This window comes from Pseudopipra pipra, chromosome Z, assembly GCF_036250125.1.
Source record: "Pseudopipra pipra isolate bDixPip1 chromosome Z, bDixPip1.hap1, whole genome shotgun sequence".
NCBI lineage: Eukaryota > Metazoa > Chordata > Aves > Passeriformes > Pipridae > Pseudopipra > Pseudopipra pipra.
The window spans coordinates 23,844,066-23,869,353 of NC_087581.1; the positions used below are offsets into that span (position 1 = coordinate 23,844,066).

General features: G+C 40.2%; 1 protein-coding gene across 1 annotated transcript in view; it reads right to left on the reverse strand.

Annotated features, from left to right (window-relative positions):
* PGM5 (phosphoglucomutase 5) overlaps window positions 1–25,288 on the reverse strand; it is a 75,199-nt gene that overhangs the window by 44,453 nt on the left and 5,458 nt on the right. Inside the window, exons 2-6 of the mRNA XM_064642838.1 lie at window positions 23,696–23,858; window positions 21,044–21,190; window positions 16,817–16,942; window positions 14,103–14,293; window positions 13,112–13,266 (exon numbers count right to left, since the gene is read on the reverse strand). Coding sequence (XP_064498908.1) covers window positions 13,112–13,266; window positions 14,103–14,293; window positions 16,817–16,942; window positions 21,044–21,190; window positions 23,696–23,858 — 782 coding nt within the window. The remainder of the gene's footprint in view (window positions 1–13,111; window positions 13,267–14,102; window positions 14,294–16,816; window positions 16,943–21,043; window positions 21,191–23,695; window positions 23,859–25,288) is intronic.

Here is a 25,288-nt window from a genome sequence, read left to right on the forward strand (position 1 = left end):
GCCAGTAAATCCCTCTCAGACCTAAAAACTAAGTTGAGTGCCAAGTGAAAGGAAGCAATCCACAGGACTGCCTAATGTCTCTCACCATTCATCCATAAAGGACAACACAGAGCTTCCTACTGATATTTCACAGGACACTAACACGTTTTCTGTCCTTTTCTTCACGAGCAGCCACTGCACACAAGATTAATTCTCTCCTGGAAAATTCAAAAGTATGCAATACACTGAGATATGTTACTTCTCATCTTTCACTGAGAAAGTATTTGAGGGTCTGATTGCTGCTATCCTGAAAAGTATCAAGAATAAACATTTACCCCACATACATAAAATTGTGGCCTGTCATGACTATTGCATGTTTTCATCAGTGCAGGCTAGGATAATGAAAGACTGGGTAGTCAAGCATGTTGTGGGCCTGCAACAGTCAAATAAACCACACTACACTAAAGCATGCCAAATCAAACATCAAAGAAAACATAAAGACCAAGACAACTCCTTAAAGATATCCTTTAAAATATCTGCAATGATAAATCACTTCCACTGCTTAGAAAACATTCAGGGATGAAAGGATAGCAGCTAGAGTACAAGCACATTGTAAAACTAAGAGGCACAGCTAATCAAAGAACATTCATGCCTTGCAATGATAGTTGTTTTTTCCTCCACAAGTCTTCTCAAACATGTCACATCTGTGTAAATAAAACATTTAGAATATATTTGAAAGCTGATACAGAAAAAACTCCAGAACTTTCTATTATGTTTCAAACGTTAAACTACAGTCATGAAGGTTTTATGCAGCTGTCCTTCTGCAGTATTCCAGAACATAAATTGTCCTTCTGCTCTATCTAATTTAAAAACTGCTTGTATGTGACATGGATTCAGTTTGACAGAGGTGTCTTAAAAAATGCACAGCAAGTCTATTTCAGATAAGAGACAGTGAGACTGAATTATCCTACTGAAGGAAGATAAAAAGAGTGAGGTCACGACTGGCATAACTTGAGCAAATCGCAGTCACGGAGTGAATGCAGTATGAACCATGTACAAAGATGTATTTATAATTTGGAGAAGTAATTTTGTGGGGAAAAGCCCTTACAGCTCAACAGTAAAGGACATACATGTAGAGAACAATTCACAGTGCCTATCCTGCTTCTGGCACAAACTTCTTCAGATGATCAACAATGTAGGAGAAATGTACATGAAAAGACAGACAAAAAAATCCATGTGGCCTTGTAATATAATAATTCAAGGACATTATCACAAAGGCACAAGTGGAATGTGGTGTGCTGTTCTCTATGCCAGAGGTATATATATGAAGAAAAGGAGGAGAAACTGGATGGCAAAGAAATGGGAAAAGAAGAACAGGGGAAGAACACAGAAACGTAAAAGATAAGAAGGAGAACAAAGACGGATAAAAATACAAGGAATTGTTTAGCAAAAGAGTAGAAGAAATAAAAGCTGGAAGAAAAAGAGGGAGATAAGGAAGGAAGTGGGGGAAAGGAGCGGGAGAAGGAATAGGAAGAAGAACAGGAAGATTGGGAGAAGTGGTTGGATTCGATCTTTTCCAACCTATATGTTTCTATGATTTAAGCAAAGTTCCTGGTGTGCTTCAGACAAAATGTTTCTTGGTACAAGGGTCAACCTCCTTCTTGCACCCAAGACAGATTGTTTAGAGCTCATGGCATCTCTGCCCTTCACTGCATCAAGATATTTCTTTAAACATCTCAGAACACTCATTGTCAAGGCAGGGCCCCTTAAAACCTGTCTCTAGATGACCAGAGAGTGAACAGAGGAGACAGAACACTGACATATTAAAGCTGCATTAAAAGATGGGCTCCCAGATGTAAAATAGCAGGGTTCTGCACAGTAAACTGCTTAGCTTTACCCTGGCTAAGTGTAATCAGAGCACCTACATGCTGTTGAAACTACCTAGCTGTAGAAACATGGTAGCAGATGATGCTAGTCACAGCAGTATTCTCTCAAAAACTCTTTTCTGCAGTAATCATCTTGACTGCTATTTTCCACACACCCAGCTTCATATTTCCTACAGCAACAATTTTTACTTACCCTTGTGATTCTCATTTTGTAGACTGTTAGCTAACATCTCAGTATTTCATTTCCTTTCCTGTTATGCAGACATCAGATAAATCAGAATACAAGGATATGAAACAAGAACAGTTTTTTGAACAGGGTACACAGGTTCACATTCCCCACAAGAAAAAGAACATCGACCTAAGGGTACGTATTGCCAGAGAATTGAAGCCTGGAGACGTGCTGCCACAGTCCTGTTGATGTTGGAGCATATTAAAGCAGATGTTTCCTGTAAAGTGTTATGTTCTCCCTACAGCACACACTAGTATATTCCAGCAGTCACTTTGAGCAAACATATGCAAATGTTAAATATTTTGAGTGAATTATCTTGTAATCCACTGCTCCATTTGTTCATGCTGTATTCCTAAGTAATATTTAGAGTCCTCTGGACTATTGCTTCCTTCTGTTTAATAATGCACCGTGAAAAACTACTACACAACACATCATCATGCACAAAAGTGAAAAAGGATCAGATTTTCTAACTCCTTTCTTTAAATTACTGTGTATGATGTTTTTCTTTAATATAGCTAAGGAAGCTCTAGTTCAGTAATTGTGGGCACACAATATGGACACACCATAAGAAGAGGTGGGTTTCATTTGCTCTCTAGCATATATTTCAGGGGAGATGTCCATAATCTCAGAATAGAGTAGCCAAGTAGACAGAATTGATCCAGTTATCCCACATAAGAGCTACTCTTATTACCAAGGTCCAGAAGCAGGCCAAAAGAGACAGCTGAGTACACTACAGAAAGATTCATTTTGTAACAACAAATCAAATTACACCATTCAGGTAATAGTGGGGCTCTAAAGACCAAAGAACTGCTATCTCAGAGATACTGAGATGATATTATCAAATATAGTATTTCTATCAGAATTCAGCTTTTTCTCACAAAAAGAACATGAAGGGATGTTCACATACAAGATACTTTTGGCCACCATTATCTGTTTCTGTATTCTAGTAACATGTGTTGGGAAAAGATTTCCAATTGTTTTAGTTTCCCATATAGTGACTGTATTATTTAATCGTAGTTAGATGTGCTTAAAGTTAGAATTCCTAGCTTCTTCAGAAAGAGAAATAAGCAAAATATAAGCTTCTTTTAATTTCCTAGGCACTACTTCTGCTATCCTACTGCACCTACTATTATAAATATTGCTATGTCATTTTCAATCATCTTTATTTTAACACAGTTTTTTCTACTTCTAGTGCTAGAACAAAATACAGAAAATAAGAAATAGCACTCAACAGCACAGCAGAATTTTTTTAAATACTCTGTTTATGAAGTATGCTTTCCCTTCGTTGTTAATCAGATGTTGTTATTCTTGTCCATACTATTACATGATGTAGATAACAGTTGGCCTGAAAGTCCTTTTCCTTTATTTATTTCTTCAAATTCATTAACAAAATAGATTTTTCAAAGTACTTTTAAACAACTATTTCCATGAAACTGAAAGATACAAAACATGCATTAAAGGCCAAATTATGACTAATTCAAGCTGTCATACTTAGGTTTAAATGAACTGGGGTAAGTGGGACATGCCTAAGAAACCCACAGGTATAGACTAGCATGAATAAGAACAAAACTTAGTCTCTGAATATATGAAGATCTGCTATGCATCTACTACCTCAAATGGAATAAATGCTAATTTTAATTAATGCCAGATATGAGAGAAATATTTCAGTATTTAAAGTTTTTGGTTTAGATATTGTATTTGGTCTACATGGCAGGGTTTGTTAATCAGAGGCTGCAGGAGTGGCCTCTATGAGAAGATGCCCTGGCTGCCCCATGCCATACACAGCCAGTTCCAGTCAGCTTCAACAGACCAGCTGGACACAAACGAGCCTAGCAGCCAAGCTGGTGGCCCTTCTCGGAAAACATACTTTAAAAGGGCAAGTGGGGATTGAGGAAGAAACAGCCCTGTGAATGCCAAGGTCAGACAGGAGGGAAGGGGAGGAAAAAATGCTCTAGGTGCTGGGGCAGAGATTACCCTGCAGCCCATGGAGAGAGCAATGGTGGAGCAAGCGGATATTTTCTGACAGAAAATGCACTGAGTAGAGAGCCCACACTGGTCCAATTATTTAATAGTTGCAAAGAAGGCAAAAGCCACGCAGTTTTGGGAAGTTATGCAAACAGGACAGATTATAGCTAACATCCAATGACAATTTTTAACATTTCACTCAAAACTTTCAGCTTATGTCATTAAAACACTACACGGAAGTTCACTAGGATTTATTTAATGAAGTCCATTTTGAGCAATACCCACAAGGTTTCACGCTCAGATAATTTTTTCACTCACCTTAACAAATTATACTTTCTACTATAACTAGCACTATGTAACATAAGAGTCTTCTAAAGACAAGAGTGAGGTGAGGGATGAGTGTGAAGGACCAGGAATCAGAATGGGGAAAATCTCAGAAGTGGAAAAAGATATACAGTGATTGAAAGGACTTTGTGATACAGACTTTACAGTTATTATGTATATACACATTGTATGCTTCCCCAAAATTTGTATTTCATAGAATCATAGAATCATAGAATCGATTGGGTTGGAAAAGACCTCCGAGATCATCGAGTCCAACCCTTGGTCCAAATCCAGTCCATTTACTAGATCATGGCACTCAGTGCCATGTCCAATCTGCGTTTAAAAATCTCCAGGGATGGTGAATCCACCACCTCCCTGGGCAGCCCATTCCAATGCCTGATTACTCTCTCTGTAAAGAATTTTCTCCTGATATCCAACTTAAATTTCCCCTGGTGGAGCTTAAGCCCGTGCCCCCTTGTCCTATTGCTGAGTGCCTGAGAGAAGAGACCAACCCCCACCTGGCTAGAACTTCCCTTCAGGTAGTTATAGACGGTGATGAGGTCACCTCTGAGCCTCCTCTTCTCCAGGCTAAACAACCCCAGCTCCCTCAGCCTCTCCCCATAGGACTTATGCTCCAGTCCCTTCACCAGCCTTGTTGCTCATTTCCCGGGCATCTCCTGCAGATTGGCTGGAGAAGCTGCAGAGAGGGGACAGCCTCCATTCGCCCCTTCTCTCCCCGGTTCCTCCCTCTTTTGCCCATGTCCCTATCCTGGTTTGTCCCCCCGCTTGTCTGTCTCATGCTCTGCCCTATGTTCTGGCCCTTTCCCCTCCCGAGCTGATAAAAGACTGGGCGCACGCGTAAATAAAGCATTCTACCTGCATCCCACCTTTGTGTCCCGGACCCGTGTTGTGCCACAGTCCCCCCCCTTTTTGGACCGCGGCAGATGAGCACAGAAGACTTACCCTCAGAAGAGCAGGAATACCTTGATGAACACTTAAACAAATCAGACATATAGTAGTCCATGAGGTCTCAGGTGCTGACAGACATTCCTATCTCCAAGGGTGTCATGAAAGAATATCTAGAGAACTACAAACCAGTCTCACATTTATCCCTCGGTGATAAAGCAAGCAGTCATTTTCAAGTCAGGGAGGACAAGAAGATCCTCCATGAGAGGTCAGCATGGATTTGTGAAGACGAAATTATGACTGACCAACTCAATAGTCTTCTACAATGAGTTAACTGTCTCAGAGAATAAGGAGAGTGCAGTAGATATTGTCTATCTTGACTTTTGCAAGGCTTTTAACTGTCTCTCCCTCAGGCCTCACAGACAAAATGATGAAACATAGAAAGCCTGAGACAATAGAGGTGAACTGAAAAATGTCTGAGTTCCAAGGCTCAAATGGTTGTGGTCAGCAGCATAAAAATTCAGTTGGAGGTCAGTCATTGGGGGTTCCCCCTATGGAACAATACTGTGACCAACAATGTTTAATGTCTTCATTAATGACCTGGACAATAGAGCAGAAGGATTTATACACCAGAAGATTGTGCTAACATTCAGGTGGACCTTAACTGGCTGAAAAAACTGGCAAACAGGAACCTCATGAAAGTCAATACAGGGCAAAGCCACCAAGCCCTGCAAATGGAGAGGAATAACTCCTGACACCAGCACATATTGGGGACCAAACAGCAGGACAGCAGAAAACAACCTGAAGTCCTGGTAGACAGGGAATCGACCTTAAGCCAGAAATAAGCCCTTAGGGCAAAGAAAGCCAACAATATCCTAGATAGCATTAGAACTGCACTGCCAACAGGTGTGGGGAATTGGGTCTTCCTCACTACTCACCACTGGTGAGGCAAACTGGGGGTTTGAGTCCAGTTCTGGGCCTACTGGAGCAGTTCTGGAAAAGCGACACAAAGTTGACTAAGGGATTGGACCATATCAGGAGAGACTGAGAAAGATGGCATTTTTCATCTCAAAGAGAGAAAGTTAAGAAAGTTAATCTTGCCAATGTGCATAAATACCCAATTTGGGAGTTGGGGAGTAACAAAGACAGAGCCAGATTTTTCTAACAGTGCCCAGTAACAGAACAAGACGCAATGGATGCAAACTGAAATTCAGCAAATTCTGTTTCTACTTATGAGAAAACTTTTCTACTCTGAGATTAGTAAAATAATGGCAAAATTTACCCAGAAAGACTGTGGAGTATCCATCCTTGGAGATGACTCAAAATCTGCGTGGACATAGCAACACACTCTAGCTGACCCTGCTTTGAACCGAGGAGTTGCACTAGATGATGTCCAGGCATCCCTTCCAGCCTCCACTATTCTGTGATTATTTTATTCTTTTCTGCCAGAATTAATAGTCATGTACAGTTTTTTAATTATTTTTTTATATTTTCTTTGTAATGTGTGAGCTTGAATCATGAACTTTATAGGTAGATATACAAAACAGTTCTGTAATAATTGTCCCTGAAGCACATAGGACCAGTCCATTAGAAAGGAATAAAAGGGATCAAGAAACAAAATACACAATAGATTTAAAGCACACACTTATAAGCAGTAACCTGAAGCCTACTGTAGGATAAAGCAGTGTTTTCTGAATGTTGTATTCAGAGCACAAAATATTTTCCATGCTGATTTTATTATACTGGAGGTGAAACATGCAGGTCCCAACACAGAAACAACATGCTGTCCACCATGAAACATAATATTTTGTAAGTGAAAAGTTTTCCCTTCCTATGGCAGAAGTACAGACTGAGGTTTTAGAATTTTAATACTAAACGATATACTGGTGTGATAATTCTTTTTTCTTTTTGCTTCACTGTACTGGAAATATTCTTGTCTTTCTAAAAGGTTTTTTCTTTTTCTCACAAGCTGGTTACTTAGTCCATGGGAATGGAATCATGAATGTCTTATGCATATTCTTTTACACCACTGTCCCACTGTAAGATTTCACTGACACTAATGGAACTTTCCCTTACATTTACAGACACATGAAATTGCAATTCACTTCAACCTGAAACCTACATTGAGAATCAACCCCTCTGTTATCATCTCCTTCAAGTAATATAATGGATTTCAGACAATGATATTCTACAATTTTACTGAGAAGTGTATCTTACAGAAAATCATTTTTCCTGAAGTTAATCAGTTTTTTTATAGTGGGATTCAATGGGAATTCTGGAAGACATGATGGCTCAATAATTCATGCAGTGAAACTCCAAGGAAGGTGCCTATGATACTTGTTACTGTGTTCGTATCCACGCAGCCAGCCAACACATAGCCCCATCCAGGGATGGATGAGGAGCTGACCAAGAGTTTATGGGTCAGGATTAAAGGGAGGGCATGGACAGGAGACATTATAATGGGGCTCTTCTACAGATAGGAGCAGCCTCACGTTCACAAGCCCTGGTGCTCATGGAGAGCTTTGATCACCTTGATACCTGTTGAAGAGACTACACAGCAGGGTACAAGCAACCCAGGAGGTTCCTGGAGTGCACTGATGAAAGCTTTCTTCTCCAAGTGATAGAGGACCCAATGAGGAGAGGTGCTATGCTGGACCTTGTTCTCACCAACAAAGAAGGGCTGATGGGGCATGTGAAGTTCAAGGACAGCTTGGGCTGCTGAGGCCATGAAATTGTGGTGTACAAGATCCTCAGGCCAGTGAGGAGAATGCACAGCAAGCTTACTACTCTGGACCTCAGGAGAGCAGACTTTGGCCTCTTCAAGGGTCTGCTTGGTAGAGTACCATGGGATAAAGCCCAGGAGGAAAGAAGGACCCAAGAAATATGGTTGATATTCAAGGATCACCTCCTTCAATCTCAAGAGCGATGCATCCCAATGAAGAAGAGGTCAGGCAAAAACAGCAGGAGGCCTGCGTGGATGAACAAGGAGCTCCTGGACAAACATAAACACAAGAAGGAAGCCCACAGAGGGTGGAAGCAGGGACAAGTAGCCTTGGAGGAATAAGAGGAATTGTCTGAGTAGCCAGGGATAAGGTTAGGAAAGCTAAAGCCCTAACAAAATTAAATCTGGACAGAGATGTCAAAGGCAACAAAAAAAGCTTCTATATATACATCAGTGATAAACAGAAGACTAGGAAAAATGTGGACTCTCTCCAGAAAGAAATGGAAAACCTGGTTACCCAGGACATGCAGAAGGCTGAGGTCCTCAATGACATTTTTGCCTCAGTTTTCACCAGCAAGTGCTCCAGCCACACTGCCTAAGTTGAAGAATGCAAAGGGAGGGACTTGGAGAATGAAGAACTGCCTGTTGTAGGAGAAGATCAGGTTCAAGACCACTTAAGGAACCTGAAGGTGTACAAGTCCACAGGACCAAATGAGATGCATCCATGGGTCCTGAGGGAACTGCTGAAAGAAATTGCTAAGCCACTACCTATCATATTTAAGAAATCATGGCAGTCTGGTGAAGTCATTTCCCAATGACTAGAAAAGGGGAAACATAATCCCCATTTTCAAAAAAGTAAAAAAGGAAGATCTGGGGAACTACAAGCCAGTGAATCTCACCTTGGTGCCTTGCAAGATCATGAAGCAGATCCTTCTGGAAACTATGCTAAAGCACATGGAAAATAAGGAAGCAATTGGTGATAGCCAGCATGGCTTCACTAAGGGCAAGTTGTGCGTGACAAATTTGGGGGCCTTCTATGACAGGGTTACAGTGTTAGTGGATAAAGGAAGAGCTCTGTCCTGCACAGCATCCTTATCTCTAAATTGGAAAGAAATGGATTTGAGAGATGGACCACTCAGCAGGATAAGGAAATGGCTGGATACTCACTCAAAGAGTTATCAATAGATCAATGTCGAAGTGGCAAATGGCATTCCTTGGGGATTGGTCTTGGAACTGGCACTGCTTAACAGCTTTGTTGGCAACACGATCAGTGGGACTGCGTGCACCCTCAGCAAGTTCATGATGACACCAATCTGTGTGGTTGTAGTGGGTTGACCCTGGCTGGATGTCAGGTACCCACTAAAGCCACTCTCTCACTCTCCCTCTGCAATTGGACAGAGGAGAGAGAAAAAAAACAGCTAAGGATTCATGACTTGAGATAACAGCTGGGAGAGGTCACTTACTGATTACCTTCACAGGCAAAACAGACTCAAAGTGGGGATAGTACTTAAATTTATTACTAACAGGATAAGAGCCAAAGAGTGAGAAATAAAAGTCTTTCCCCCATCCGTGGGGGGAAGAAGTCTTCCCCTTCCTTTCGTGTTCTCCCTCCTCCCACACAGCAGTGCAGGGGAAAGAGGAATGGGGATTATGGTTAATTGTTGTTTCTGCCGCTGCTCAGGGAGAGGAGCCCTTCCCCTGCTCCCATGGGGTCCCTCCAATGGGAGACAGTCCTTGATGGACCTCTTCAGCATGAGTCCATCCCTCAGGCAGCAGTTCTTCTCAAACTGTTGTTACATGGGTCACTCCTTCATAGGGTGCAGTCCTTCATGCGTGAGCTGTACCAACGTGAGTCCCCCACAGGGGCCACAAGTCCTACGCAGGAAAAATCTGCTCCAGCATGGGCTCCTCTCCACGGGCTGCAGGTCTCCAGCAGGACCCTGCTCCATCTTGGGCCTCCCATGGGTTCACAGCCTCCTTCATGCATCCACCTGCTCCAGCAGGGGCTCCTCCATGGGCTGCAGGTGGGTCTCTGCACCCCGATGTTCCTCCATGGGCTGCAGGGGCACAGCTGCTCCACCATGGTCTGCACCACAGGCTGCAGGGCCTCAGCTCCAGCTCCTGGAGCACCTTCTGCCCCTCCTTCTGCACTGACCTTGGTGTCTACATTGTTGTTCCCATGTTCTCACTCTGCTCTTCCCTGGCTGGAATTCTTTCTGCGCAACAACCTTCTGTTCTTAAATATGTTATCACAGAGGCATTACTATTACTCCTGATTTGCTTGGCCTTGGCCAGCGGCAGGAAGTCCATCCTGGATCTGGCTGGCATTGGCTCTACCGGACAGGGGAAGCTTCTAACAGAAGCCACCTCTCTAGCCCTCCCCCCGCCCCCCCCACTACCAAAACCCAGCCACAGAAATCCACTACAGTGGTGTGGTCTACATGTTGGAGTGAAGGGATGGCACCTCTAGGAACCTTGACAAACTTGAGAGCTGGGCCCATGCAAACCCCTTGAAGTTCAACAAAGCCAAGGGCAAGGTCCTGCATGAAGGTCAGGGTAAACCCAAGAACAAACAGAGGCTGGACGGAGAACTGAATGAGAGCAGCCCTGTGGACAAGGACTTGGGGGTGTTGTTGATGAGACTCTCAACATGACTCAGCAATGTGTGCTTGCATCCCAGAAAAACAACTGTATCCTGGGCTGCAATACAAGAAGGGTGGCCAGCAGGTCAACCCTCTACACTGCACTTGTAAGACTTCACTGAGCGTCCAGCTCAGGTGTTCTCAGCACAAGAAAGATGTGGCTCTGTTGGAGTAGTTCCTGAGGAGGACCACAGAGATGATCAGAGGGCTAGTCTCTCCTATGAAGACAAGATGAGAGAGTTGGGGCTGTTCATCCTGGAGAAAAGAAGGCCCAACAGAGACTTCTAAGTAGCCTTCTAGCAACTAAAGGAGTCTACAAGAGAGCTGGAGAGGAACTTTTATACAAGGGCATGTAGTGACAGGATGACAGGGATCGGCATCAAACTGAAAGAGAGCAGGTTTAGATTAGTTATCTGGAAGAAATTCTTTACTGTGAGGATGGTGAGGCACTGGAACAGGTTGTCGAGAGGAGTTGTAGATGTCCCATCCCTGGAAGTGTTCAAGGCCAGGTTCGATGGGGCTCTGAGCAACCTGGTCTAGTGGTTAGGTGTCCCTGTCTGTGGCAAGGGGTTGCAACTAGATGGTCTACAGTGAACTACATGACAACATGTAACTTTAAGGCTTCAAGAAAACAAAGACAATCACAAAATGAAATAAAAAAAAAAAATCAAGTGTCCTGGACACAGACTGAAAACCTCACAACAATAAATATTTGTAAAAACAGCTGGGAAAATATTTACATCCCTTCATCATTATCAATTGCTCAGTTTTATTTAATAATCAGGCTTAGCTCCACAGAACTAAATAAGGCAGTAATCATCACAGGACGATCTTTGCACCAGAAGGTCAAGTAAACATTGTAAAGAACATAATTCAAACAGTCACAGTGTTATTGAAGAGGACTCCAGTCCATGCTTTCTGACATATTTATCAAACTTCATGACAGGAAGACAGACTAAAATATATAAATGTCATTGTTCCTTCAAGTCTAACAGGAATTAAGAAATGATGGTGTTCATATACAAAATGAACTCTATTTATTTTATATCATATTTCAATATAACATTATCTTTGTCACTTAAACAATGAGATTTTTGGATCTCTGAGCTGAATAAACAAAATACATCATACACTGACCTAACAGTACTTGCTTAAACTAGACGATCTACTCACAAGTAAGGAACATTTTCCTGAAGACACTGTCAAGTATTAGAGGATGCTGAAAGCTCTGAATTTAGTAACTTTTAGAAACTTCCTGAATAGGCAAACTGTAGAGAGAGCAATCAACCTTTTTATACAAGCAACATTTAATTTTAAAATAACTGTTTCCTGATTAGACACATTTAATGGGGGCAGCAGATCACTCTTGTCTTAGTAAAGCTATGCAATCAGATCTACATAGAGACACAATGGATTTAGCGAACACTTTTTTCACACAGAATATATACAGCAATAGGTATGGCCAGTCTTTGCGAGCGAAGATTTGGGAAAGGTCATTAACCTGTGTAGTGGATTTTTTAGGTGAGACACACTGTGCGCTGAACTGAGCCCACCCTTTAATCCTAAGGTTCAGCTGCCGGGGCCGAGCGAGCTTGGACAGTGGCAGCGAGGTCCTCAGGACGTAGGTTTGTTTAGAGTGACCTTCTCTTAGATGGATGGCCTTACAGGGCTGACGAGCTCCATCTGCCCGGGGGAGTTTCCCTGACCGGGAATCGAACCTGGGCTGTGGCGGTGAGAGCGCTGCATCCTAACCACTAGACCACCAAGGGGACCCCCTATACAGCAATAATATTTAGCTTAATCATCTTACCCTGATATTTACAGAAAATTGAGGCCCGGGTGAGACTTGTTCAAAGTTCAGCTGCTAACACAAGATGCTCATCCAGCAAATCTTTAAAGAGTAGACTGGACTTGTCAGAAATAGCTTAAGACATACTTTTAATCTGTCTTGAAACTGGGAATGGATTTCATGACTGCCTGCAGTCACTTCTGGGACATTTTGTAATCTAACAGATTATATATTTCAACATCTTATAATTAGAGAGGGGGTTTGGTTTTTTTAATACTTGTTGAGTACTGAATTAGTACTTTATCTGTTTTAAACTTTCATGACTTTCATAAGAAGGGTTGCCAGATAAACTGTAAAACATTATTTACTAATAAAAAGAGTCAAGTTTTTTGGAAAAGGAATTACCACTCAAAGACTTGTACATTAGATTTAACCTATTTATTTCTTTTCCAGATTGAATTAAACTCTTTTCATGCAAGTTAAGATGGGAAAAATTAGTTTAGATAAAATCAAAATGTCATCAAACTAGTTAAAACCATAAAGCACATAAAGCTGGTGAAAATTAGAAGCTCTTATCAAAAGAGTTCACAATGTTAGAATTGCTATGTAATAAAAATAGAGATAACTAAAGTAATGACCAAGGTGATACAAATAAATGTTTCATCTTACTTGTCCAGGGCTGTGCTGGTAGGCATGCTCCTGCCAAATCCTCGGACACCCATCTGACAAAAATAAGGAATGCAAGACAGATTGGCAGCAATTATAGCCAATGAATCTGATGCGTTCACAAAGAAACCATTTTGGCCAAGAATCATGTAGCGGTCCTGGAGAAGAAAAGAAATTCAAAAAAGAAATTATAATTCTGTGTATTGTGGAGCTGTAATTTCTTTTACTAGATCCAATGCAGGTAGAGAAAAAAAGGAACAGGCTTTGGCTTACTCGCATCCCTCTTTGGGCAGAATAATTCACTGGCATCATCCTGGCAGGTTTACAATCTCACTATCACACCATCACTCCCTCCTGCCTTGCAAATCAAAGCTCCAGATCAGCCTCTAGCTCTGGCCGCCTACATGTCACTTCAGTACTTCTGTTCCTGCCGAGGGAATGCTTGTGTAGGAGAATCTTTTTGCCAATGACACACACTATTAGGTGAGCAGGAGGGTGTTTTGTGTTTACTGACAATAGAAAACAGCTTCTGCTCTTCAGAACCTTTTCAACCTTCTCCCACTCTCTCAGGGCAAAAAGTTTCTGTAATACTTTGCTGTTTATAATGTTGATAATATGATATTAAAACTAAAATAAACAGAGATTATGATTTAATGCTTTATTTAGCTAAAAATCCCTTAATTTATGATGCTAACCAAAATGGACTTAACGTTGTTAGGTCTTACTGTGACAAATCCGTATTATGTATATATGCTGTCTCTTTCTAAATAATTCTGCCTTCAAATCCTGCTTGATTTGCAATCATCTGCAGAGGCAAATTGCAACATATGTGTCTGATTGATGGGTTGCAAATTCTACCATCTGTACCTGAAAGTAATACCACTTCCAGCTTAAATCCATTACTGAAAAGCAAATAAATTATACTTACATGTCCCATATCTGACCTCAGACAAAACAACGATAGTGAAACCTCAAGACAGATCAAAATACTTACTCCATCAGCATCAAAAGCTGCTCCAAATCCATACTCTCCACCTTTCATAGCCTCCAGCAAGGCAGTTGCATATGTTAAATTTGGATCAGGAGGCCGTCCACCAAAATCCTCCAGAGGAATACAGTTTATGGCAGAATTTGCAGGAGCTCCCAACTCATCACACAAGATTCTTCTCACATAAGGTCCCATAACTGCAAAAACAGAAGTCTGCCATGCAATCACAAAAGCGTATGCTTGACACTGAAATTTTTCACAGCACTGTGGAGAGCTGATATAAAACATACTTTACATAGCAACTCTATACATCTGTCCGAACAACAAAACCCAAACTCTTATTTCACAGAGAAGTATGTGATTGTTCTTCCAGTAAATAATTAATTTGTTATTCAGTATAAAACACACAGTTCACCTCTACAGGAAGCGAAAAAGTAATCACTGAATGGGGAAAGATGAAATTTTTATTTCTCCATCATTAAGTAAAGAAATTATCATATGCATAAAGGGTTTTTTCTCACCTAGCATGAAAATAAGATGCTATTCTATGTGTCCTGGGATGCAAACAACAGTTTAACACATAATAGCAAGAAAAGTAAACAGCAGGGGAATGTAAATGGGAAATACACCTACCTTAATGTTCCCGTTCACGTGAAAATTGCAATAGATTTGGACATCAAAGAATTTTAGTATATTTTAGTTGCTACCATGCAGATAATGAATAAAAGCTTTCTCAAAACTAACTCCAAAATACTTCTTTTTTTTTTGTTAAAGATATGGCCAATTAAGACCCTAGTTTGTTCTATTATATACCGTAAGTATTGTATGCATTTGGCGACTAATCAGTCACTAACTGAGCACTCTGTGAACAGGTGCCTCAGAGGTGAAAAAATACGAGTGACTGGTCTGTCTCTCATGCCCTCTCTTCCTCCTACCTTATTCTGAGATCTTGCTAACTGGAACAACTGTGACCAAAGGTAAAACCATGTGAGAACCTTGTTTTCAAGAAAATTTAACTCTGTATAACATACCATGATTCAGGTTCTTATCAAAAGTAGACTCCTGACAAATTTCTCTTTTTTTATTCCAGTGTTGAAATACCAATGTCTGCAGCATAAAAACACATTCCAGAGGTGCAAATAGAAGACAAATTTCAGAAGACAGCTTTTCAACATACATATGTGGTCCTCTCTAATGTTCACTACACTGTGGCTAGTAACTCACTTTTGGCTAATGCATCTCATCCAGAAAGTCTTCTGATCACATGCCATCAAGAGAAGGGCAAACCCCAACTACCTTTGATGGATTGCTCCAATGGTTATTGACTGTTACCCATGAATATGTGAGCGACATTTCAATCTGGATTTGCCTGGACTCAACTTCTCTCTCTATTGATTCTTTTTGGTATTTTTGGGAATAACAGACTGAACAATAATTTTTCTGCAGAAAAAAACCCCAACAACTTACTTTGTTGTACAAAGAAATAGTCTTGTATACACTTAATCTATGTGTACTTTATATTACAGTATGGATATTACTGCACCAAGATGCAAGGTCACAAAGCTTGTAAATAAACGTCATTACCTTGTAAAAAAGAAACAAACTCAACAAACTCAGTCCTTTAAAATTTTTGTTTGCATCAGTTTGTCTAACCCTAAGCCAGACTATGCATCTCTTTGACCACAGGTAAAAACTTTTAACACCCAGTAACAGACTTGGACTAAGAGCTCTACGAAGCATTTGGGTAACGTTCTCTCCAGTACTGTACATGACAGCAGGCAGTGCCTTTCTTATTGCTCTCTCTACATTGTTCGAGGACACGATTTGCCCTTTTGCCACAGCCTGGCAAAACTGGGTGTTCACACTGATTGGATGCAGACTGTAATCCTTGGCCATGGCCTGTGAACTGGGTGTTCACACTGACTGTGAACCCACTATGATATTTTGAAGATTATCACACTGTATTAGAGGCCAAGACTAAAATGCTTTACGTAAGTTTTCTAAGTCTATACAGCTCCCTTTATTGGTTGATTTTTGTAATCCCATTAAAGAATGAAACCTGTTTTGTTTGATGGAATTTGCTTTCCATAAGATGATGTTGAACATTCTTACTTATGCTCCTATCCTTCAACTCATTATCTGTAGAAATTTTTACTTACATTTTGATACTATAGCCTAAGATAGATCTCATGCTTATCTATGTCTTCCCAAGTGACACAGCTTATATTTTTTTTAATACTGGTCCCCTTGCTGTCTTCTGTGACATTTTCAACTTGTCGGCAGTACACTGAAATTAGTGAGACAGAGGTCTCAGCCAACTCTGTAAGGGCTTCTGGGTACAATTTATTCCGACTTATCTAGATTTATAACATTCAGAATTTGCTCTTAGTAGAGCCTCCTTGGTCACTGGATACTGCAACGTACTTCATGGCAAGATTACCTCATCCTGCTTCCTTCCAAATGCAGAAAGAGAACTTTAATTGGATACATATGCCTTTGCTTATTTATGAAGTAAGATAAACTCCTTTGCCTAGTAAGCGATCTAACCCATTGTTAAGATTGCCTTTGTTGGTAGTATAAGGTTCAAATCCTTTCTTAGTACCCTTAACATTATATAAAAGTCTGACTTTTATATGCTGTACTGTTATTAAGAAACCATTGCCGTGTAACATTTTTTATCAGGAAACTATTTCTGTCCTGACAGCCACTTAAGTTCATACCTCCATTCATGGCATCAATCCTTATTTTAATCTGGTTGGGTCCGGTCAGCAAATTTCTGATTGCACTGAAGTCAAAAATACTTCGAAGGAGACTGAGGTAGATTTCCACAGAATCCACAATTTCCACTAGAAAAATTACACAGAAAAAAGTGATTACAGTTCTCACATGGGAAAATCTCTCTTCCAGCACAGTTCCACCAGTCATGTAACTCAACTGATGTCAGAGCACACAACCTCCACATAACATGGATTTGCTCTGAAGCCCACAGAGGCAAAGACTCCTGCTGCCTTCAGTGTGGCAACCATTAAGCTGAAAAGATAAACAGTTTTGCCTGCTAAAAAACCGCAGAGATAATGTAAGTTGACAGTTCGTATTTCACTGAGAACATTAAAGAGAGTACATTCTATCAAAGTAAACTCTTTATATATCATTCACTAAGCCACTGAAAAACTTTCCAAGCTAAATAGGTTTATTCTATTCTATTCTTCTGATAGCAGTATCTATCTGCATCATTCCATCAAGAGAGATATACAGCCTATTCTTCTAAATTCTGGCACCAGGAATACCTGTGTCCAGTTTGTTGGCAATCTAACATTATACTTTTGCATTGTATGCCTCACTGATTTAGAAAAGTAAGGCTCAGATACAACATCTGTTTTTCGTTAAGGCCCTGATAACTTGAATTTTAAATTCATAAGCAGAGCACTACTAGTTCTTTTGGATGTAAAACATTAAACTAAAATGTATCAATGAAAATAAGTCCGTCATAAGGAAAGCAGTTACTAAACAACTGTCAAAAGCCATGCTTCTCAGTAATCTTGGAATGAATTATTTTTCCTGATTAAATTAAAAAGCATATGTTATAAAAATGTCTTTTCATCTGGTTAAATAAGTATCTTAAAATATTTTAGTTACAAGTTAAAGTATTACTTAGAATGTCAGCCAGTTTTGCTCAGAAACACTAACCTTGCCCTAATGCTCTTCTTTCAGGTAACATGAAAATGACACAGACATTTTTTGAGTCTGAGCAAAACACTTAGAATAGATTGTGATAATATGCTTGAAGGAAGAAACAAAAAAAGGCTCTCAAGAATGAAAAACAATCTCTAAAACCTACTTGAAAATTAGTCAGTTCTATGGTATATGTTGAAAGTCTCGAGCTTTCACTAAAATGATATTATTGCATATCTTCTATGCCCTGCTCCTAGCAGTATTTTAGTAGGCTCTAAGCTTTACACATATGAACAAATGTGCATCTGCAGTGGAGCTGCTCGCACACGTCAATACAAAGTGCATGTAGGATTAAAGTCCAAAAATCATTTTAGCTCCTATCAAACCCAACTCAGTTGCTTCAACACCTCTGTAGGCTTGATTCACAGGAATTAGTTCATACAACAGAAAAAGCAGAAGTTTTAAATACATCAGATAGTACCATAAATTACTTTTTAAATTACTTTCATTCTTTCTGCACTTTCAACCTGCATTCAAATCTGTGTAAACTACACTTACTCGTGCACTTATAGGCCAATTACATTGCTTCAGCAGGGTTCCCTGGTAGCTCTACTGTCTCAGGTTGATGTATTATTAGAAGACAAGAGTGGGAAAGGTTTTTTTAACATAAAAACATACAGAAAAATTGCAACTATTTGTATGCACTTTTATACTAATGTGGGGGAGGGTTGTCTCATTTTCATTTAGAAACATACAATTTGGAGAGATTAAAAAGCTTGAAAAAACCAAAATTTAAAATTCTGGCAATTTCCTGATTCCAGAGTGGTGCTGGAGCTGAATTTTCTTTGCTTTTTGTTTGCCTGAAAAACCCAATAAAATAAAAAAAAACCAAAACCACCAAACACCAAAAAAAACCAAAATAAAACAAAAAAACCCCAAACACAAACCAAATAAAACAAAACATAACTGAATGGGTTTTTTAATGAAAAACTTTATTTCTCAAATGTAAAGTTTGGGTGGAAAAAAAAACTAGCTTTAATTCTAGGGCATCAGGAACGAGCAAAAGTTTTTGAGGCCATGCAGAGTTTTACAGTATTTAAAATATAGGAAATAGATATGGAATAGATATGAAATAGATACAAAATTTGAAATATATGTCAGAACCCCTTCCTTTGCTTCTGACTCCTTCAAGTTAGATAATTTTGAATCAAGTGTAGGCATAAAAGGATTCACATGCTTAAAATTAAACGTGCTTCAGCACTCCCTTTAGATTTAGAGTCACTGGATGCACAGTGCCACAACTTTTCAGAAAGTGTGAGCAAAGAATGAATAAACTTACATTCTCACAAACTCTTCTGTCAATTAGACTTCCATAAGCAAACCATTCCTAGTCCAAAACAGTTTTTGTTTGGTGTTTAACTACTAGCAAGCATAAGCACATATATTTGGCAAAGATATTTGGCTAAAAGCTGAGGCCTGATGCACTTGAAGTTTGTAGTTCGGATTCCCTATGTGCAAAATGAACGCAACACTTACCTATAGATGCACAGAGCATCAGACACAAGCAAGAGGAGCTGGAAACCACGGTTCAATTAGAAAACTATGGCCTAATTGCCATCACAGAAACATGGTGGGACAAGTCACATGACTGGAGCACTGCAACTAAGGGCTACAAGCTTTTTGGAAGAGACAGGCTTAGAAGGAGGGGTGGGGTGTTGCGCTCTCTGTTAAGGAAGGGAAAGATTGCGAAGAGCTGTCCCTGAGAAACAGCCATGAACAGACTGAGACCCTGGGCTTGAAAATCAAGGTGCAGACCAACAAAGGACACTTCATGGTTGGGGTCTACTACAGGCCACTTGATCAGCGGAGTCTGCTGACGACACCTTTGCTTTATTTAAAAAAAAAACAACTACCTCCACTGGCAACCTCAAACTTCACTCCAAACTCTCCTCCAAGTCTCCCTAGCTAGATGTTAAACTAATTCTAGCAGCTGCTTTGATCTTTCAGATGATATATGACAGAACAATGTCATCTGCCTAGACTTTTTCAAGGCCTTTGACACAGTCCCACACAACCTCTTATCTCCGAACTGGAGACACATGGATTTTATGGATGGACTATTCAGCGGACAAGGAATCAGCTGGCTGACACAACCAGAGAGTTGTGGGTACTGGCTCTATGTCCAGGTGGAGGCCAGTGAGGAGTGGTTTCCCTGAGGGGTCTGTCTTGGGACTGATGCTCTTTAATACCTTTATCAATGACATTGACAGTGAGATCAAGTGCACCCTCAGCAGCTTTGCAGATGACATAAAACTGGTTGGTGCAACTGACACAACAGAAGGAAGGGGTGCCAAGTGGAGGTAACTGGACAAGCTTGACATGTGGGTCCATGAGAACCTCCTGAGGTTCAGAAAGTCCAGACACGAATACGGACTGGGAGAACTCACTGAGAGCAGCTGTGCAGAGGAGGACTTGGAGTTCTTGTGGATAAAAAGCTGGGCACAAGCCAGAAATGTGCACTTGCAGCAAAAAAAGCCAGCTATATCCAGGGCTGCATCACAAGACAGATGGCCAGCAGGTCAAGGGAGGTGATTCTCCCCCTCTATGCTTCCCTCATAAGACCCCACCTGGAGTGCTGTGTCAAGCTCTGGGGTCCTCAGCACCAAGCGGACATGGACCTGTTGGAGCAGGTCCAAGGTAAGGCCATGAAGATGATCAGAGGGCTGGAGCACCTCTCCTATGATGTCAGGCTGAGAGAGAGAGGTAAGATTGGTCAGCCTGGAGAAGAGAAGGCTCTGAGGAGACCCTATAGTAGCCTTCCAGTATCTTAAGGAAGGCTTATACAAAGACTTTCAACACAAGCAAATAGTGGTAGGACAAGATGGAAGGGTTTTAAACTAAAGGAGGAGAAATTTAGATTAGATTTTATGAAGAAATTCTTTACATTGAGGGCAGTGAGGCACTGCAATAAGTTGCCCAGAGATGTTCTGGATGACCCATTCCCGCCAGTGTGCAAGGCCAGGCTGGATGGAGCTCTGAGTAACCTGTGGAGGATGTGCCTGCCCATGGCAGGGGTGGTTGGAACAAGATGATCTTTAAGGTACCTTCCAATAAAAACCATTTTATGATTCTATACTGACTTTCATTTTAATAACTTTTAGTAAGGCATTTTGAAGAACAAAAGTTTTGTTTTTGTAATTACGCATTATAATTCTGCAGCAATACTAATATTTAGACTCAATGTATCTAGCATGCATAAAAGCAGACATTGCTACCTCGGAAAGGTTTGAATTTGTTCTCCAGATCAAATTCTTGTCTTCCCAGGCGTGATAAATCAACTCTGAGATCAGGACAAATTGCATATTCCTCCAAGGTTTTACTGATTTGATAGATTTTTTCTGAAACCATATCTGGAGCAGGTCCTAAAAGAGAAAATAATGTGGTGGGTCATTTCTGTTAAATGAAGGTTCCCTATTTTAAAAGGAAGTGCTATAGCAAACATTTTTCAGAATATATTGGAGTTAGTACTGAATAAACACAAAGTACTACAGTAAATAAGGTCCGTTCTTTCACCACAACATAAGCTTAAAATGTTTTTTGTAAAAATAAAACATGGAAATATAGTGCGTTACACACAGCATTTTGATTTACGTAGAGTATTTAAATCAATCATTACCCAGGAGCAGGGAGGATGAGGGAAGCAAAAAACACACAGTCATCTTTCTTTGAGTTTATTGCTCAAAGACTGCCTTTTTTTTATTCTTCATGGAATCTCAATGTAGTTATTAAAGGAAAGCCTGTCCTTCAGCAGCAGTTTCTGTTGTTTCATAGCACTTTCTGCAAAAGCACACTTCTGAAGGTCTGCTAGTTTGGTGTTCCACATTATTTCATTAGAAAAAATGATCGCTTTTAAATGCCTTAGCAGTTTGACAGTGGTGCTGTATTGCAGTTTTCCTCCAATAGCTTAATGAAATTTATCTTTGTTGGAATTTAAAATACCTTAATTGCTCAACAATTAGCAATCTCAACCTGAAATAATTATGTCATTCAGGAACAGAAAACATATCTTACTTGTGAATTACTTTCACTGCCAAAGCCTGAAAAATGGCTCTGCTTTTAAAGATTTACTGTTAGCCAAATAAAAGTTGCAGGCTTGATGCAAAAATTACTAGATGAATTATGCCATATGTAGTGCAAGTCCTTTCTGGCTTATCTGACTCTGCATAGCTTATACTAAAGCCACGCTTTCACTCTAAAAATTATTTCCTTTAGTCTCTTTTATGTGTTCTCTCCCCTGTGCCAAAGTGCCTTTGAAGATTTTCTCAGTGCTAATTTCCCATTATATGCCGTGTAGCTTTGCCATGTAAATTAGTGTGTTCCATCTCAGATGCAGTGTACCAGATGTTCCAAACCAATACAATAAGTAACAGTCACTTAACTCTTCATTCGGCTTAGAATACTATTTCTTACTCATCTAATTCAAACCCATCCAAAGGGTGAGGACAGATTTCATTACCTCCAGATCATCCTTGATAGATGGATGTCTTATCTATTGATATTTCCAGCTAAGGAGATCCCACAGTGTCACCCTACGTTTTCTTGTACAGCTACAGAAACAAAACACTTCTGCTTGACCTGGATCAATAGATTGAGAAATAACATAGAGCAATGATAACCTTCCCTAGGAGCTTGTTGCTGTGTCTAGACATTCTCTTACTTCAAAAGCCTTACCTAATTATCAGCCCACATTTTCTCATCTGTAACTTAAACTAACTGCTTTTCTTTATGTCCCCAATGATTAACATAAATACTTGAACGTTGTGATTTTTGTTTGAGGAGTGTTTCATATATAAAGCTTAACAGACTTTTTGAATTCTCTTTAAAAAGGCAATGCACACTAAAAAGACTTCCCCACCAACTGTTTCCCATTTATCATAGAGATTTTAGGTATATGTGGTGTTTTAAAGTTTATAGAGTGCTAATGCATCTAACAGTTTGGCTCTGGTATGTGTGTGCTGTGACCCTGGCTTTCTCACTGGATGCCCTTACGGAGTCCCTCTAATCTCTCTGGGATTCAAGCCTATTCTGTTTATAAAATCTCATTCATTTAACCCTGGACATTTTTTTGAAAAAGGGACAAGGGAGAAGCACCTTCTTCTCAAGTTCACCCACTTCCAAAATGGGGAAGGAAAGATTTTAAAAACACTTTCAGATCAGTTTTTTCAGGTAGAAAACACTCTATACGTATGAGGTATACAAGGTGTCAGCAACTGCCACCATAATGTTTTATGGGTGTACACAGATATATAATATAAAACATACTGAATGTGTAACATACCTACCTGCATTAGCTTGTCAGTTTTGGAAAACAGGACATTAGCTATATACCCAAATTCCGTTATTCAGGGGTGGAACTGCAGTAGTTAAAATTGTACAACCCTTTCCCTGGGTAAGACCAGTTACTTCCTGGGTAAACATAAGAAGTACTTTCTTCCATACAAGACAATGAGTTATACTGCTTACAGCATTTCTGAAATTACATGCTTTAAAGTAAATGCCAAGACAAGCAACACAAATATGAGCAGAACAGAGCTCCCTCCTAAGTATCTTTATAGAAGTATCTTTATACGGAACTGTTACAGTGATCGGGGAGACTACATAAAATACCGTAAAAACAGGATAGCAAACCTCTTGTTTATAGAAATCTCACAGCTACTACAAGGACTTCAGTAAGGATTTAATGCTTTTTGTACAGATCCATGCAGACAAATACACCCCTATTACCGAAAAAAAGAAAAAAGAGACACCTGTGTTCTTCACAGTTTTAACAGAGAAAGTGAAAAACACATAAAGGCAGCTAGTTATCCTTGTCAGCATATTTTCAGCATACTAAAATGCAATGTTGTAGTATGTTGCTAAACCCATACCTCCATTGGCAACTTCAAACTTGACTCCAAATTCTCCTCCAGGTCCTCCAGGACTGTGGCTAGCTGTTAGAATAATTCCACCAGCTGCTTTGATCTTTCGGATGATACACGAAACAGCAGGTGTGGATAAGATACCATTCTGTCCAATAACTAATCTGCCGATCTAGGTGGAAAAAAAAGCCAAAGTACTCTGAAAAGTACTACATTTTTTAAAATTAATATATAAACACACACATATGGGCATTTATGTACAGAAGGTAAAGTCCTAGTATGGAACATGTTCTTTTGCAGAGAAATATACATACATGCATTGGTTGCATGCTAATCTGGAGCACTGACAAAAAACATTGTATCCTGGCACATTAAACACCAGTGGCCTGTGTACTGACAGTAAAGCAAGAGCACAGTCATGACACCGATTTTCAAAGCTCCCAAGCATAGCACTGGGCCATGATCCTGCTATCAAACCTTTCTAGGTATCCTCACAAATCAGCAAACCCCCTCAGATACCAATATAGTTTAGGGCTGACTGTGTCGATGCAGTTTTCAGGTCTGGGGCTTTAACCAGCATGAAAGAGAATAGCCTTTCAAAGAGCAGCCTTTCAGTGCAACCACAAGCATCACTACACACTAGGACCGGCAGTCTCTTGCAGTTACACCTCTATTGCCAAGGCACCATTGGATGTCCTGCTCCACAGAAAGCATTGCTCCTCTTACAGCCATCAGTGACTCCTGGGCTATTCCAAATGAACAGGGTGTGTTTCCCAGGGCACAGCTGAGCAGGGGAAGTTCCCACCATTCTTAAAGTTAAAAAAGACCTTATAGGTGGTGTTATTAAACACTGACTCAATGTGTTTGGTATTATGTGCAGTTCCACTGTAAGGTTCCAATTTCAAAACCTTGCCTTCATCCCCTACACAGATACTACAGCTTCAGCTGAACATAAATAATCTAGAAGCCAACCAGAAATGTATTTACAAAGAAATACAAAAGAGTTCCAATTTCTGGGAAACAGGCAGACACAAAAAAAAAACGAGAGAAGGGGAGGTTAGTGTCACAGATGAGAACTGATGCAGCTGCATATAGAGCTGAAAAGTGTATCGCTAAAGTTCAGGGTTTTTTAATAACACCACTATAAAAAACAACCCCACCCCCTACACTATTGAGTAGTAGTTTGGGAAGGGGCAGGGAGTGGGTAGAGGGGGCAGAGAGAGAGCCAGAACACTGAATTCTTCCCACTCCCCATCTGAAAACAGACTGGGAGTTTAACTTCAGTATTTGTTCTCAAGTTTGAAGGAGATTTGATAGCTCTCTGTGGCAAAGCAGCAGTACATGAGGTGCTACTTTTCTCCTTTCCATAAAGAGCTGTTCCTTCACATACAGATGACCTTCCGGTCACTCATGTGAAACACTTAATTACTCAAAAGTGCAGTTGCAAATAATTTCAGAAAAGCAAAGGATTAATAGATTATTTATTCAGCCTGCTTTTGTGAACTATTTTAGTTTAAAAAAATAGGATTTCTACAAAGAAATATCAACCTCTAAAGTAAGCACAAGTTACTTTTTGATAGCTCTCACAAAGCACAGGCTATG